At 36.6% G+C, this 14,054-nt stretch overlaps 2 protein-coding genes across 5 annotated transcripts; both read right to left on the reverse strand.

Moving 5' to 3' along the window:
- Nucleotides 1-1,661: 1,661 nt before the first annotated feature.
- LOC141717809 (mitogen-activated protein kinase 7-like) lies at nucleotides 1,662-4,519 on the reverse strand. Of its 2 annotated transcripts, none has more exons than XM_074520013.1 (3): nucleotides 4,379-4,519; nucleotides 3,838-4,264; nucleotides 1,662-2,778 (listed from the first exon to the last, which is right to left on the reverse strand). In XM_074520013.1, the coding sequence occupies exons 2-3, from the start codon at nucleotides 4,258-4,260 to the stop codon at nucleotides 2,080-2,082; spliced, it is 1,122 nt and encodes a 373-aa protein (XP_074376114.1). In that variant the 5' UTR covers nucleotides 4,261-4,264; nucleotides 4,379-4,519; the 3' UTR covers nucleotides 1,662-2,079. The 2 variants fall into 2 exon arrangements, with proteins under 2 accessions (XP_074376114.1, XP_074376113.1); XM_074520012.1 differs by having other exon boundaries at nucleotides 3,838-4,276; nucleotides 4,379-4,517.
- On the reverse strand, nucleotides 4,482-12,785 carry LOC141717808 (toMV resistance protein Tm-1(GCR237)). 3 transcript variants are annotated; one of them, XR_012573809.1, is made up of 12 exons: nucleotides 12,512-12,785; nucleotides 11,325-11,981; nucleotides 9,909-10,115; nucleotides 9,291-9,506; nucleotides 8,971-9,190; nucleotides 8,182-8,429; nucleotides 7,617-7,795; nucleotides 7,249-7,502; nucleotides 6,852-7,039; nucleotides 5,887-6,057; nucleotides 5,021-5,092; nucleotides 4,482-4,537 (listed from the first exon to the last, which is right to left on the reverse strand). XR_012573809.1 is itself a non-coding variant. In XM_074520011.1 (10 exons), the coding sequence occupies exons 1-9, from the start codon at nucleotides 12,638-12,640 to the stop codon at nucleotides 6,888-6,890; spliced, it is 2,262 nt and encodes a 753-aa protein (XP_074376112.1). In that variant the 5' UTR covers nucleotides 12,641-12,785; the 3' UTR covers nucleotides 5,657-6,057; nucleotides 6,852-6,887. The 3 variants fall into 3 exon arrangements, 1 of the variants encoding a protein (XP_074376112.1); XR_012573808.1 differs by lacking the exons at nucleotides 4,482-4,537; nucleotides 5,021-5,092 and adding an exon at nucleotides 5,657-5,686; XM_074520011.1 differs by lacking the exons at nucleotides 4,482-4,537; nucleotides 5,021-5,092 and having other exon boundaries at nucleotides 5,657-6,057.
- Nucleotides 12,786-14,054: the final 1,269 nt, after the last annotated feature.

The raw sequence follows: 14,054 nt of genomic DNA on the forward strand, positions 1-14,054 counted from the left end.
TTAAAGAACCTTCAACGTGATGAGACATCTCTTCCTCTTGAGATTGTGATCTTGATCAGCACCCCTCCTTCTAGGGCCAATTTGTTGACAGAGGAATTTGGTATCAACAAAATTTGAGGTTCGTCGCCGAAATCAAGATCTACGATGGTGGTTCTTCTCCTGAAAAGTGAGCGGAGTGTGGTTGTTGTGATTAGAGCGGGCAATCGGGTCGTGTCGTGTACTTTCGTGTCGTGTAATTTCGTGTTTCGTGTACGTAAACATGAAACCCATATCCGACCCGAAATGATTTCGTGTACCCCTATATGAAACCCATATCCGATTCGAATCATGTCGTGTACTTTCCGTGTACTTTTCGTGTATATTAAATAAAAAATTAATATAATATATATGTATACATATAATATATAAAAAATCTATTTTAATGTATAATTTAATGAAATATGGAGAGTGTATATATAAATATATGTATTTTTACATAGTATTCTATAAAAACTTGTAAATATTTATATTATATACATAAATATATGAATGTGTTATATATATATTAATTTATAAATATATTTATCTCGTGTAATTTCGTGTACTTTCGTGTACCTAAATTGAAACTCATATTCGACACTGAATCTATCGTGTATTTTCGTGTTCGTGTACATTCGTGTTTCGTGTACCAAAAATTAAAACTCATATCCGTAATTTTCGTGTTGTTTCGTGTCGTGTTCACGTGTCGTGTACCAAATTGCCCGCTCTAGTTGTGATGAATTGGGGGATGAAATTGCTTAGGGTTGGTGGTGGCTCCATAAGGCTCTCGCTTCCGACCCCTTGCAATTTGCCTACGTATCCTTATTTATGGATAGGGAATTAAGCCAACGTAATTCTTGGAGAACAAGAAACCTAATGGGCTTAGATTTCTCATCCCGGGGCCCAATAGGAAACTTACTGGAAACCGTATTCTACTAGCTTTAGAAATATCCGCCGATGAGGCCCAACTACAAAGGCCCAAGGCTCGTCCACGGCTTCAAGACTTCGCGGATAAGACATCTCCCTAGCCGAGGATAACCCTCCACTACCTGTTTCTCTAGTCCGTGGATGCAGGTATAGCCGTGGTTCACCCCAAATGTTAGACACATCTTTGTCCCCCCGGATAAAGAGCCCCACCAGATTACAGGACAAGTGATCCCAAAATTGGGTGCAAAGTGCATGATAGTCCGAAATCTCCCAACGAGGACACCCGTTGACTATAGAGACAGAACTCCGAAAGCACACACCAGAGTTTATCCCACATCCCCAATGAGGACACCCATTGACTACAGGAGGAGGTTATCTTCATAATTTTACCCCAATTTTGTCCAATTGACCTGAATATTGCTCTACCAAATTTTGGCCAGAACACGATCCATCTAAGCTTATATATAGGATGCTTATATATAGGATATAATTTTATACTTTCTGTGTTTTAACCGTGCTGCAGCCAGCCACCACAGCCTAGCCCATTAGTTGTTCTTTTTCCGAGTTCAGCCCATTTTATTGAATTTCGTTCTTATATATTTTTAAATGAATTTTTTTTCAGTTTCGGGTTTCGGTGTTTGTTTACGCTGCTTTCCCAGCATAGATTTCTTTCCCCGTTGTCATTGCTATAATGATTGTTTTTCTCTTCACAGTCCTTGTGGATTTTGCATCCATTTTCTTTACTAAAATCAATTTTATACACATTTCAACAACTGTCTCAATTGAAAAAAAAATGGCCTACCAGGCTACAACAAATTTGCCTGACTTGCACAAGTTCTTCATCTTCTCTCCAATGTAATATTTGTGTGCAACAGTAATCATTGTACTTCATTACAAGTAAGTATACAAGTAACCAACTCAAATTAAAAGAGTTTGAAAATTTAGTGACAAAGACCAAGAACCTGCCTTACTTAAGCTCATCCAGTTTGAAGCTAATTACTTGGCTTCACTGGTTTTATTCGCGCGCTTCTTCAACTTTAGAACTAGAACCGCCTTATAATCGAGTAATATAGCAAGATTTGTTTATCTTTTGCTACATTGAGTAATAGACATAGGAGGGCACCTTCTGAACTTTTATCGGTGCATGGCCAATGAAGTTGTATAAACAGCTTCAGGATGATAGTGAAGCATTTCCTTCAACATCATTTCCCTAATCATCGGTTCTCCCATGTTCTCGTTAATGTCAAGATCCGTCGGGATTTGGGCAGGAGGATTACGATTTGAATCATAAAGGCTTGACATATATGGATGGCAAAGAGCTTCTGTTACTGTTATTCTCTTGGATGGATCAAATACAAGCATCCGCTGCAACAAGTCCAAAGCTAGTGGATCAGCCTGGGGATATAGAGAAGGAAACCGGATTCCTCTAGAGTAGGGTAGTGATCTGATGAACTTCCTAGCCTTTGGATTATCAATGAATTCAATATCAGCATCAATTTGACTGCCAAGAACGCTGATGATCAGTTTAAGCTGGTTGAGGGCTTCGGTTCCAGGAAAGATAGGTTTTCGCCCAAGAATTTCTGCAAAGATGCATCCTACAGACCAGACGTCAATTGAGGTTCCATAATTGTCACAACAGAGGAGGAGCTCAGGTGCACGATACCAACGAGTCACCACATACTCGGTCATAAACTGTCCATTGTCCCTACCTTTCCGTGCCAATCCGAAATCACATATCTTTAGTTCACAATTGGCATTGACAAGGAGATTACCAGGCTTTAAATCACGATGAAGAACATTTGCTGAGTGAAGATACTTCAAACCACAAAGCAACTGGAAGGAAAATTGTCATCAGTCGAGGGAAACATATATACGATGAAGATATATACTTTAACTAGGGTAGTTTCTATACCTTATGTTTTTCCATTTCAGGATCAGAGATGCACATTTTTTTTTTCACTGATTGTGTTAGCTAGTACTACTACGTTAGTCCTATGTAGTGGTTACTGGCGGAGCGATTCAATGTTCAGGAGACCATATTAAGCCAGTGTTTTCTTGAAAGCATTAGCTTATATCAATCAGCAAATTCAATATTCCTGATGATTTAATAGTTTCAAACTTTACAGAAATCTTTGTGCAAACTGATGTTCTGTTATTGCTGAATACAGTTAATAACTTCTGAAATGTGCCCTTTACCCACGCCCCCTTTCATAATTATCAAAAAGAAAATTACTTTGTGATTCATTCCTATCATGAAATTCAAGAAAGCCAAAGCTGTGTGTCCTTTACCCCCCCCCCCCCCCCCAAATCATAATTATTAAAAGAAAATCACTCTGTGACTCATTTCTATCAAGAAATGTGAAAAACATTGAAGCTGGACGACCATGATGGTTATGGTATTGTAGATGAATTTTAACATTTCCTAGTATTTTTAGGTATTCTCCTACACTTCTGCTGACCAAACACACTCAACATTCAATTTATGATAATAGTATATCACATCGTTTGTCTGAGAATATACACTTCCTCCTGCTGCAGCCTGCAAGTGGCAATTAAACTAAGTGTTTTTACAATTATTCAGTAATTAACTACCAATAGGAAATCGTAGCAGGGTAAGGAAAGTACAGGAGATTTATTGCAGAAAAAAATTTCTCCAAGCATACAATTTCTTGAAAAGCAAACGCACAATAGGGAAAAAAAACTGGTGTTTCTGTTGCGAAATATCTAAATTAGGTTATTAGAGATGTTTAGGCAGCAATTGACATGAAATGCAAAACAATCAGCTAAAGTTCACTACATTCGAACTATCTGCACTATTATCAGATATCTAAATACTCTCAGCTGTGCCACTACACAAAATAGAAACTATTATTTGAAGCGAAAAAATCGTACCTGATATAAAAAGTACTTGCAGTGGTCACTTGATAGAGGTTGAGGAGACTTTATAATATGATGGAGATCAGTATCCATCAATTCATACACCAAGTACACATCCTGAAAACTACTTTGATAAACAGGCATCATAACATCTTTCAGAGCAATCACATTTTCGTGCCTGATATGGCGGAGTAGCTTCAACTCCCTAAGAGTTCTCAATGCATCAACACGATTCCCAAACACATTATTGATCTTCTTGATCGCAACTTTCTCATTAGTCTCTTTATTAACCGAAGAACACACTACACCATAAGCTCCTCTGCCTATAGACTTAATCGGAACATATTTAGTATCAATCTCAAACACGGTATGGGATATAGTGTAGTAATGTTTTCTTCCTTTCATATTACTATACGGTGCCTCCATACATGTTGCCATTTCGCTGCAAATTAATCTAGAGATTAAGCACAAAGAACATGAATCAGACAGGAACGCTTGCTTAATTATTTGATCAAATAAAGACACATATACATCAATGATCTAAGAATATACTTACAGGCTGCAACAACAGATCTTCTACAGATGTTCCCCGTTGATATATAAGAATTTTGATACTGAGAAATTCTCTTTAGACTATATTCAAGAAACACGGAGTTTCTTTAGTTCCTTCGGATTCAATCTTCCTAAATTCGCCGCAACTTGTAAACAGCTTTAACTAAACATAAAGCATCATCAAAACTTAAAACGCAAAAGCAAAACAGTGGAGGAAAGTTTAAGTTAGAACTTACAAATGTGCGAGATAAGCAAGCAATAAGTTGTGCTGCAAAATCTCGTTGAATAGCAAATCTTATTCCCGAGGGGAAACTAATAATAATTGTTTTTGTACTTTGAGCAGAAAAATGATGAATATGATTAGGGTGGTATGAAAATTCAAAGGCTAGCTAGGGGAAGGGAAAAGAAAGGGAATTGTAAAGCAAGCAAATGGGCGGTGGATGAAATGGCCCTGTGAGTCACTTGTCTTTGTTTGCACTCTACAAACACTACTACTATATCTCTGGCTGCTATCTAATCATCCTCTACTCCACATTTCTTCTTCTACTCAATCATTATTATATACTTGCTACTTTTGTTTATTCTTTTCTTGGTCTCTTGAATACTTCAGCTTTCATTTAAATAGCATGCATATTTTTCTACTTACTTGGACCGCTGGACCCAGGTGGCTGGCTGTTTGACTGTAAGATTGTTTGGTCTTTTAATCATGCATATATATCTGCAGATAAAGAGAAATGTTAATTACCAAGCAAAGAAAAGATATACAAGTGCATTTTGCAAGAGATATAGTGCATCTAACATTAAAATATATTAGTACTTTTTGTAATAAGAAATGTTTGGTTTGATCTGTGTCAGCAAAAGAAATAATACTCTATATTTATAACCATACATGTCTAAAGTTAAGGGTTGGGTTTTCTTTATTTTTAGTGTATTTATTTAATTTTGATATAAATCTGGATTGCGGTGCATATATAAATTTAAAAAACAGATAGATTTTTCAAGAAAAAAATCAACAAGATAGTTGAGAGCATTTAATTTGTGCGGCCGGAGGATGTGACAACCGGCGTTTAGGCAGAAAGAAAAAGTTTGATTAAATTTCAGAAGACGATAAATTTACGACAAGTGTAGCTAGGCTGGCTGGCGTCCAATGAAAGTGCGAAACATTCTATAACATATTACGGTGCAAATAAGTAATTGAAAACATAAGCACCACCACGTGGAAAGAATAAGTAAAGGCAAAGTCGCCGGCTCTCGCACCGTACGGGACATTCCTACGGTGACGTATTGTCAACTGCTTCCATCCCTGTATTTCCTGCAATACACATTGAACCTGGCTGTATCATACAAGAAGGCCACCTAACTTGAGAGCACTTCTATACATGTACAATATCTTCTAGTTGGCCTAACTTGTCAATCTCATCTCCCCAATATGATTTCATGACATCTATAATCTGTTGTACATGGGATCATAAGCAAATATCACAAACAACTGAACAAGAACCACATACTTACTACCAAACTTATTAAGGTACCCCCTAACGCAATATCGCAACGTGATCATGCTTCAAATCTCAACGTGATTCATGGACACGGTTATTTAACATCTGCGGATAAGCAATCAGTGACTTGTCTCAGCATGCTCGCCTAGCGTTGCCACCAGTTTCTGGCAAAGATACTTCGGACCTAACAATTAGCAAATAAGCACGTGAATATCACACCAACAACTAACTCCAATACTTTTGTTACCCAATGCTCTAAAAATTTATCATATTTTAGGAAAAAACTTCCTAAATTGTATCTCTTTATCTTTTAAATAATTTTATGTGGTCCTTAAAAATCAAGCACATCCTAGTCTATACACCAATATGTATTTATTTAAAGGGGAAAATATAGAAGAGATAAGCAAGTAGTCAACAGATGGGAGAATCATTCAGTTATAAACATAGCAGTCCACTAGCAAACGTCAAAAAAAAAATGGTGCCCACTTCTTTGACAATAACAACTTTGGTTGCTTTAGAAACCAAATGCATTGAATTAAAACATATGTATTACTGATCACAACCCAACTATAACTATTCCACGCACAATACACATACTTGCAGGATTATCTCAGTGGAGGACCAAACACATTCCTTAGTTAAATTGTAGTGTTGATATATTAGATGGAGAATCCTTGCAGATGGAATACTTTACAATGTATCTATACTACCTAACATACACATCTAATGGTCTATAACTATAAGCCTACTCATTGGCAATAGGTTTGGGTAGGAATAGGTTGCATTAAATATCCTACTTAATAGTTCATATGATCACCAGCTCCCTGAACAGATAGGAACAAACTTTACAAGTTGACAAGTTCTATTTGTGTATTTTTATTAAAAAGATACATATTTGAATTTAATATTTATTTTCTTCTTATACAAACCTAACAAACAAATATGAATATGGGAATTGAAAAGTGATGATGAACATACATATGGCAATCTCTGAACAAAAATGCTTGGAAAATTTCACTTCACCGAAATTGCTTTATATTTTTGAACAGTGGCTTTTATAGCTTGCTCAACTGGTAGCCTCTCCAAACTTGATGCACCATAAAACCCATGAACTCCATTGGTTCTTTTCAGTATGAACTCTGCTTCTTCAGGACCAGAAATTGGACCTGTAAACCACACAATATTTTTGTTATACATATGCTTTTGATAATAATGCTCATATACTTCTCTAGTATGAATTCAATCTGACATAAATTTACCCCAAAATATATACTAATAATAATGCTCATACACTGATCAATATATATATATATATACACACACACATAAGGATAATATATTAGTTTATTACATCAAAAAGGTTCTAGAGACGAACCTCCGTGGCAGAGCACAATAGTGTCTGGATTGATTCTATGAGCAGCATCAGCAATAGCTTGTACATGAGATACACTTTCCTCTAGTGAGACTGATGTTTTTGCACCAATTGAACCGGATGTTGTTAAACCCATGTGAGCAACTATGATAGAGGCCCCAGCTTTAGCCATTGCATCAGATTCATCTTTGTTAAAAGCATAAGGAGTCGTCAAGAAGCCCATTTTATGAGCTTTTCCAATCATCTCAACCTCCAGGCTAAATGTTTAGTGGAAAACAGCAGTGATAAGTACACATAAATGGTACAATACTGTAAAAGTGATATGAGATTTTGGGTAAACTACTATAGTGTAAGCAAATCTTAAAACTTGCCTATAACCCATTCCAGTTTCTTCCAGATTTTGTCTGAAGTTACCATCAAAAAGCCCAACGGTAGGAAAATTCTGCACTCCAGAGAAACCAATGGACTCTAACTGCTTTAGGAAATAATCCATTCTGCGGAAAGGATCAGTTCCGCACACTCCAGCCAGAACCGGTACTTCTTTCACCACCTATAGACGAATTTTAGCAAGGTGACATGTTCAAACAGATCGTGTCCATTGTCCAACTTCTAAAGACACAGAATACTATAAGACTTTCATATAACGGTTACCAGCAACAACTTCATGAAATAATGATTACCATGATACTAATCATTATATTGTCTTAACATATTAACAGTTTTGTTTTTTAGTTACTTCTGAATTTTAAGAAGGGGGCTGACAAGTGATCAAACATTAGTCAATCCCATCTACCAGAAGTTCTCTAACTGGAACATGACTCTTTCAGGCTGCCTAAATTCATTTTATATTCAGTTCCAGATAGTTTCGCAAAGAACTTTACTATTAATACGCAATTTGCGTAAAGCACCCCAAACATTAATGCAAGTAGTACTTACAGGTAAAACTTCATTAGCCATGTCAAGTACTACAGCATTTGCATCAGCAAAAGGCAATAATCCTGCTAGAGAACCCCTTCCTGCCATACGAAAGCGCCCAGAGTTGTACAAGACTATCAGATCCACACCACCAGCTTCCTCAAACTTCGCAGATATACCAGTCCCAGCACCAGCCCCTATGATAGGTTTCCCCTCCTTTATTTGATTTTTCAGTTGCTGAAGTATTGTCTTTGTTCTTTGCAAGGTTTCTACAATAGAAATTCAGTAAATGATCAGACAGCAATTTAACAAGTTTGATTAATCGTCTACCTTTCAAAGGTTATCATGAAAAGTGATAAGATAATATGGTTAAGTGCAAAGTGCAAACAACTTTATGTGACATGTCCACTAGTCAAATATTTAGAAAGATTTGGAAAAAAAAACGCATAAAGAAATTGCAAAATAATTCACCATACAATTTGACCCACAAAACTGCACGCAACACATAACAAGCGGATACAGATATTCAAGAGAGGTAGTTTCCCTAACAAGTGCTCTACCCCGGGGGCGATGACTTTTTCTATAATTTCCCCAGTTAATCTGGGAAGACCAGCAGATGCTCTTCCAAATTGAAATATATATTATAAACACAAAGGAGCCAATAATATCAACTAGATACAGAAGATGTGCTCGTTTTTGCATAAATAGATAGGGTTGATACTTGAAGGGACTTTGCGACTTTAAGTTTGAGAATCCAACTGATGAATCCCACATTGTAGTCATTTCTACAAGAAAGGAAAGAATAGCAACCTGGTTTTGCATTAGGAAAGTCATTCAGGCTGTAAGAAATAATTCCACCATCTTGGGGATTCACCGTGGCACCTGAGTTATCTGATTTAAGGTCTTCATCACGTTCAGAAACAGCTTGATGATGATTGTGGCCTTTGACACACTTACAAATCTTCAAGAATGAGTCCACTAATTCATTTGCAAATTCGGGGTCATTTATATGGTAAGGAAGAATCATGACCTGTAATAACTCTCAAATTGAGCAAAAATGTGGAAATAACGGATTATAAGTGCAATGCTTGAGAACTGCAATGTATGCCATATGATTCAAAATGCGGTACCTGCCTATCTTCATTCACTTTGATTAGCCTCTTTAGCTCACTAATAAGGATGTGAGTAGTATCAGGTTCAAAGAAAGGCTTTCCTGGTGCATCTAAAGCAGATATACCTTTCTCCGGTAAGCAGATACAGATCTTGGATGATGAATTATTCAATTTGTCCGCTATGAAGCTAGCAATTTTTTTGTTTTCCTCATCAGTAGTTCTCATCAATGTGACCTGAATATAAAAACCAACAATTATTTTTTGGTAGCAACCACAATTTTAAACTCCTTGTTATGTAGGCATGTCTTGAATAGTTTCCAGAACCAATCATCTTACTTAATACTATATTACCATATCAAAACAGATTGTGTGTTTGGTTAGATTTTAATCACCTCAAATAACGGATCACGGTCATGATATTACGTGATCCAGGAAATTCATGGTTCAACATCAATTGAAAATAAAAATAAGTACCAACTCACCAGAAATACCATGACTTTTAAAACCGGGGGGGGGGGGGGGGGGGGGGGACTTCATCAATGTCCCCACATAATGCATATTGAGCTTAAGGTTTTGATAATTTTGTGACCTGATTCAGCCATAAAAGTAATAAAAGATAACAAAGATTCTATTTACCTGTTCATTATGTTCGTAAGTCTTTCTTTGCTGAAACTCACCAGGAACGGTACCTTTAGCTCCGAAATTCACCATATCCAAGGCTCCCACACTTAAAACAAAAGGTACCTTTTTCTCTAAAGTGGCAACAAAGCGAGAACTATCGCAAGCCATGACACCTCCAACCACATAGTCCGCGACCTCTGTTGTTGTAATGTCCAAAACACCCTTGTAAAAGAAAACCTTGATCAATAGATAAGGAAGCATATGGAACAGAAAATTATATAAATCTTTATAAAAAGCTCCCCGGACAAAGGGCTACGTGAGTATCATCAGTCTTCAGCTGACAGAATGATTCTAATCTTTGTAGGTATTTGACATATGTTTTCACGAATTTTAAAATTTTAAGTATTGGCCATTGGGGGAGGGGAGCATTAAAATCTGGACCTCTTCTAACACTAGATGAGGCTTTGCAATGTCTGGGCCACTACTGAATCTACATTATTCTATTTATTTAAGGAACAAGGGCACACAATTTATAATTTCTGGATGCTACCTCTGTCCCACTTCATATATTACAAGTCACGACACTCATTTTGAAGAGTACTTTTGAGAATCTCGTATAAATAAGGAACTCTTAGAGTCTATGCATCTTAAAATTCCTTAAGTGTAGAAAGTATTACATATGGCATTCATCTTGGTTTCACATATATTTAGTTAAGCCTGAGCCCTGTTGACTATGTTAGTGGTATGTGACAGCTTCAAACATATTGAGAAGTAGCATGGCATTTAGCAAGAAAAGTAAGAGAAAAGTTGCATGCTTGCAATTAATCTTTTGTTCCAGTAAGACTATAACAGGATCTTCCCAAACAGGAACACATATATACGCTCATCAGACAGACACCATGTATCTCTCCAACTAATTAGACATGCTGTGAGTAACTATATATAAAATCTGATCAACAACTAAGTAGACATGCTAAAATTTAAATTTAAAGAAAAAAGAACAGAACAGAACGAAACTTTTGGAATTCGATAGAGAGGGTTGACTTAATAGCTACGTTTCTATTCCAAAGAAAGATGCTGCATGATAATAATAATAATAATATAAGTAGTCACTTTTGATGCAGCGGCGGATCCATGTATTAAAAGCGAAGAAATTCAGTTAACCTCACTTCTCCCAAACAAACAAAAGTAAATAATGTTGAAATTCTTACTGTAACATTTCTGTAGTACAATCAAGTCCAACTAAATTAATAAAACCATTTAATAATATGATCATTATTATATATACACCTGAAGATTTTTTGCCACTTTCCATATGTATTAGATTTACCGATTTACATCAAGGTAATTTGAAGGTCTATAAAATCCACCAGGCGTGTAAAACGGTCAATTTAAAATGAGAAAGCGATACTACAAATTTTGAAGAAATACCTGTATAAATCCTTCCCTAACAAGATCCTCCATTGCTCTGCCCCCTACCCCAGTGGCATGAAAAACCAGGGTTTCAAAACCTTCTTTGTTCAGTCTATCCTTCACAGCAGTCACACATGGCGTTGTTACACCGAACATGGTTATACCAACAGTGAACTTCTCATTATCGCTACAAGCCTCTTTTAATTTTTCAAGTTTTCCAATCACCATTCCAGCAAACGCCGCACTAGCATTCGATAACACGGTACGACTAACATTGTTAATACCACATATATCGACAACAGATGGGAACAATATCAAATCTGACGTGCCAACATAAGGTTCGGTCTGACCACTTGCTACAGTTGATACAATGAGCTTTGGTACTCCAATTGGTAGAGACCTGAAAGCGGATGATAGCAAAGAGGTTCCTCCACTTCCACCGAGCCCAATAACTCCAGTAAGATTAAAATTCTTCTGAGCTTTGGTGAGGAATTTTTTTAACGCCTCACTCATTATTGCAATTGCTTTGCCTCGATCATCTGAAAGCTGCAAGTTAGACTTTTCTGATCCTTCAAAGTAGCAAGACAGTACATCCTTTCTCGATATAAATTTGAAATCACCAAAACTCCCAGTCTCTTTTTGACTGGTTGAAACATCAACTATAGTTACTTGTACCTGTACACAAAGTACATACAACATCAGCATTTTGTATTGAAGTAAACATTTTAAAATTGTTACCATACGAACAAAAATATATAATTTATTTTACTAATGTACATATCGTTGTTTGATTGCTGGAGTTCGTAGAGCTATATATTCGAAAAGTGAGCTTACACAATTACATTAACAACTAAAACCTAGAATTTTTCGAATCATAACAGGTGCACTGTGTTAAAATAGATTAGCATCCTGAACTTAGATATGTTTAAGCTGTATATGAAACTTGCACCTCACAATTTGTTATAGTATTCGAATTACAATGCAATTGATTTGAGAATAAGTTATATATTGATAATCATAGCAGGTAATTTAGAGTAAATTGATCTGCGCCTACTCTAACGAGCATAATTTAAGGTTCAAACCATAAATGATCGAAGTCTACTACATAGATTTGATAAGGTTGGGAGAGAGAGAGAGGAGAGGGGGAGGGAGATGGAGAGAGAGAGAGAGAGGAGGGGGCGAGAGAGAGAGAGAGAGAGAGAGACCTTGGAGGAAGAAGAAGGGGAAAAGAGGGAGAGATTAGAGCGAAGGGATTTAGTGAGGAAAGCAAGCTCCTCCATCTTGGTATCGGCCGTGCCGATACAGTATACAACGGCATCTCCTTTGTTTTCCATTTTTCAAATTGTTTCCGATAACCTTTACAAGTGAATCACTCGAAGTGATCGAATTAAGATCAGGAAGTATATTATACGAAGTTATGCTCAGATGGTCAGATGGTCAGATGGTGTAATGTTAGTGTCAGTTGCAGTCGGACCAAGTATTTCTCCACTAATTTGTTCTAAATCTTATTTCAAATTCAAATAACTTTCAAATTTATTTCGAGGGCGCTTGATAATCGTGTGTTATATAAGTCATATTTAACACATTGTTTTAAAATCTTCAAATTATTATTTCAAGGGCTCATATCTAAGAAATTTTTTTTAGCTTTACGCGGAAGACTATTTCTCCTTTCCGCGGATTCTACTAATAATATCCGCGGAAAGGAGAAATGCCCTTCCGCGAATATTCTGCGGAAGGCTGAATTTTTTTCGTAAATCTAGGTCCTTTATCTGCGGAAAACTAAAAAAAATTCCTTAAATCTAAGCCCTTGAAATATAGATCTGACACCGCTGGAGTAGTATGTTAGATAAATTTTAACCAACACACGATTGTCAAAAAAACAGAACCCTTATTTTGAATACAAATTGAACTGCTTTCCAAATATCTCACACTTTTTTTTTAAAGCAACTGAATTTGATTACTACCATAAATCACTCGATAAAGTCTCCACAAAATGAGTAGAAGTATATAAAAATACAACGAAGCAGTTTAACAAACATTGAATTTTAGCTAGATTATGTGCCACCTTGTTAGCTTGCTTCCTAATATATATGACACAAACTAAATGTAGGTCTCGTAACAGCATCTTACAACAATCAACCACATGTACCACCTTCAAAAGATCTTCACTAACACCATATAAAGCTCTAATCGTCTGCAAAAAAATTATTTCCACCACAACCTTTCGACCTGGATGGCTCATTAGCCATAATAAAGCTTCTCTAACTTCAATACTCTCGGCTTCTAGAACTGTTGTTAGGCACGGTATAGTCATGGTCATCCCTTCTATCTACACACCTGCATGATCTTTCATAACCATTCCAATAGATAGACGTGAGAGCTTGGAAAAAATGAGGCGTCTACATTGAGCTTTGAGGTCCCCATTACAGGTGGTATCCATTTTCTGAACTCTATTATTGTACTCCCGTTATACACATTTGCACTATTTGATTAGCTTCTTTCCGGTCCCTTACCATGTTAAGGCTGTTTTCCATTGTGATAGCTGGATTCACCATATGATTGTTCCACACTTTCTTATTTCGCCGAAATCATATCTATCATAGAGCTACACATATGCTAGACACTTTTTCATGTTTTGTCGTTTCCAACTTATTCAAAACCCGACGCAAGGTCGAGAGCACCTCCTTCATATCAAGCACTAGACTAACAGCTTGTCAACAATTACTTGCAAATAGGCAGTCAAAAAAC

This window comes from Apium graveolens, chromosome 4, assembly GCF_009905375.1.
Source record: "Apium graveolens cultivar Ventura chromosome 4, ASM990537v1, whole genome shotgun sequence".
In the NCBI taxonomy this organism is placed as follows: domain Eukaryota; kingdom Viridiplantae; phylum Streptophyta; class Magnoliopsida; order Apiales; family Apiaceae; genus Apium; species Apium graveolens.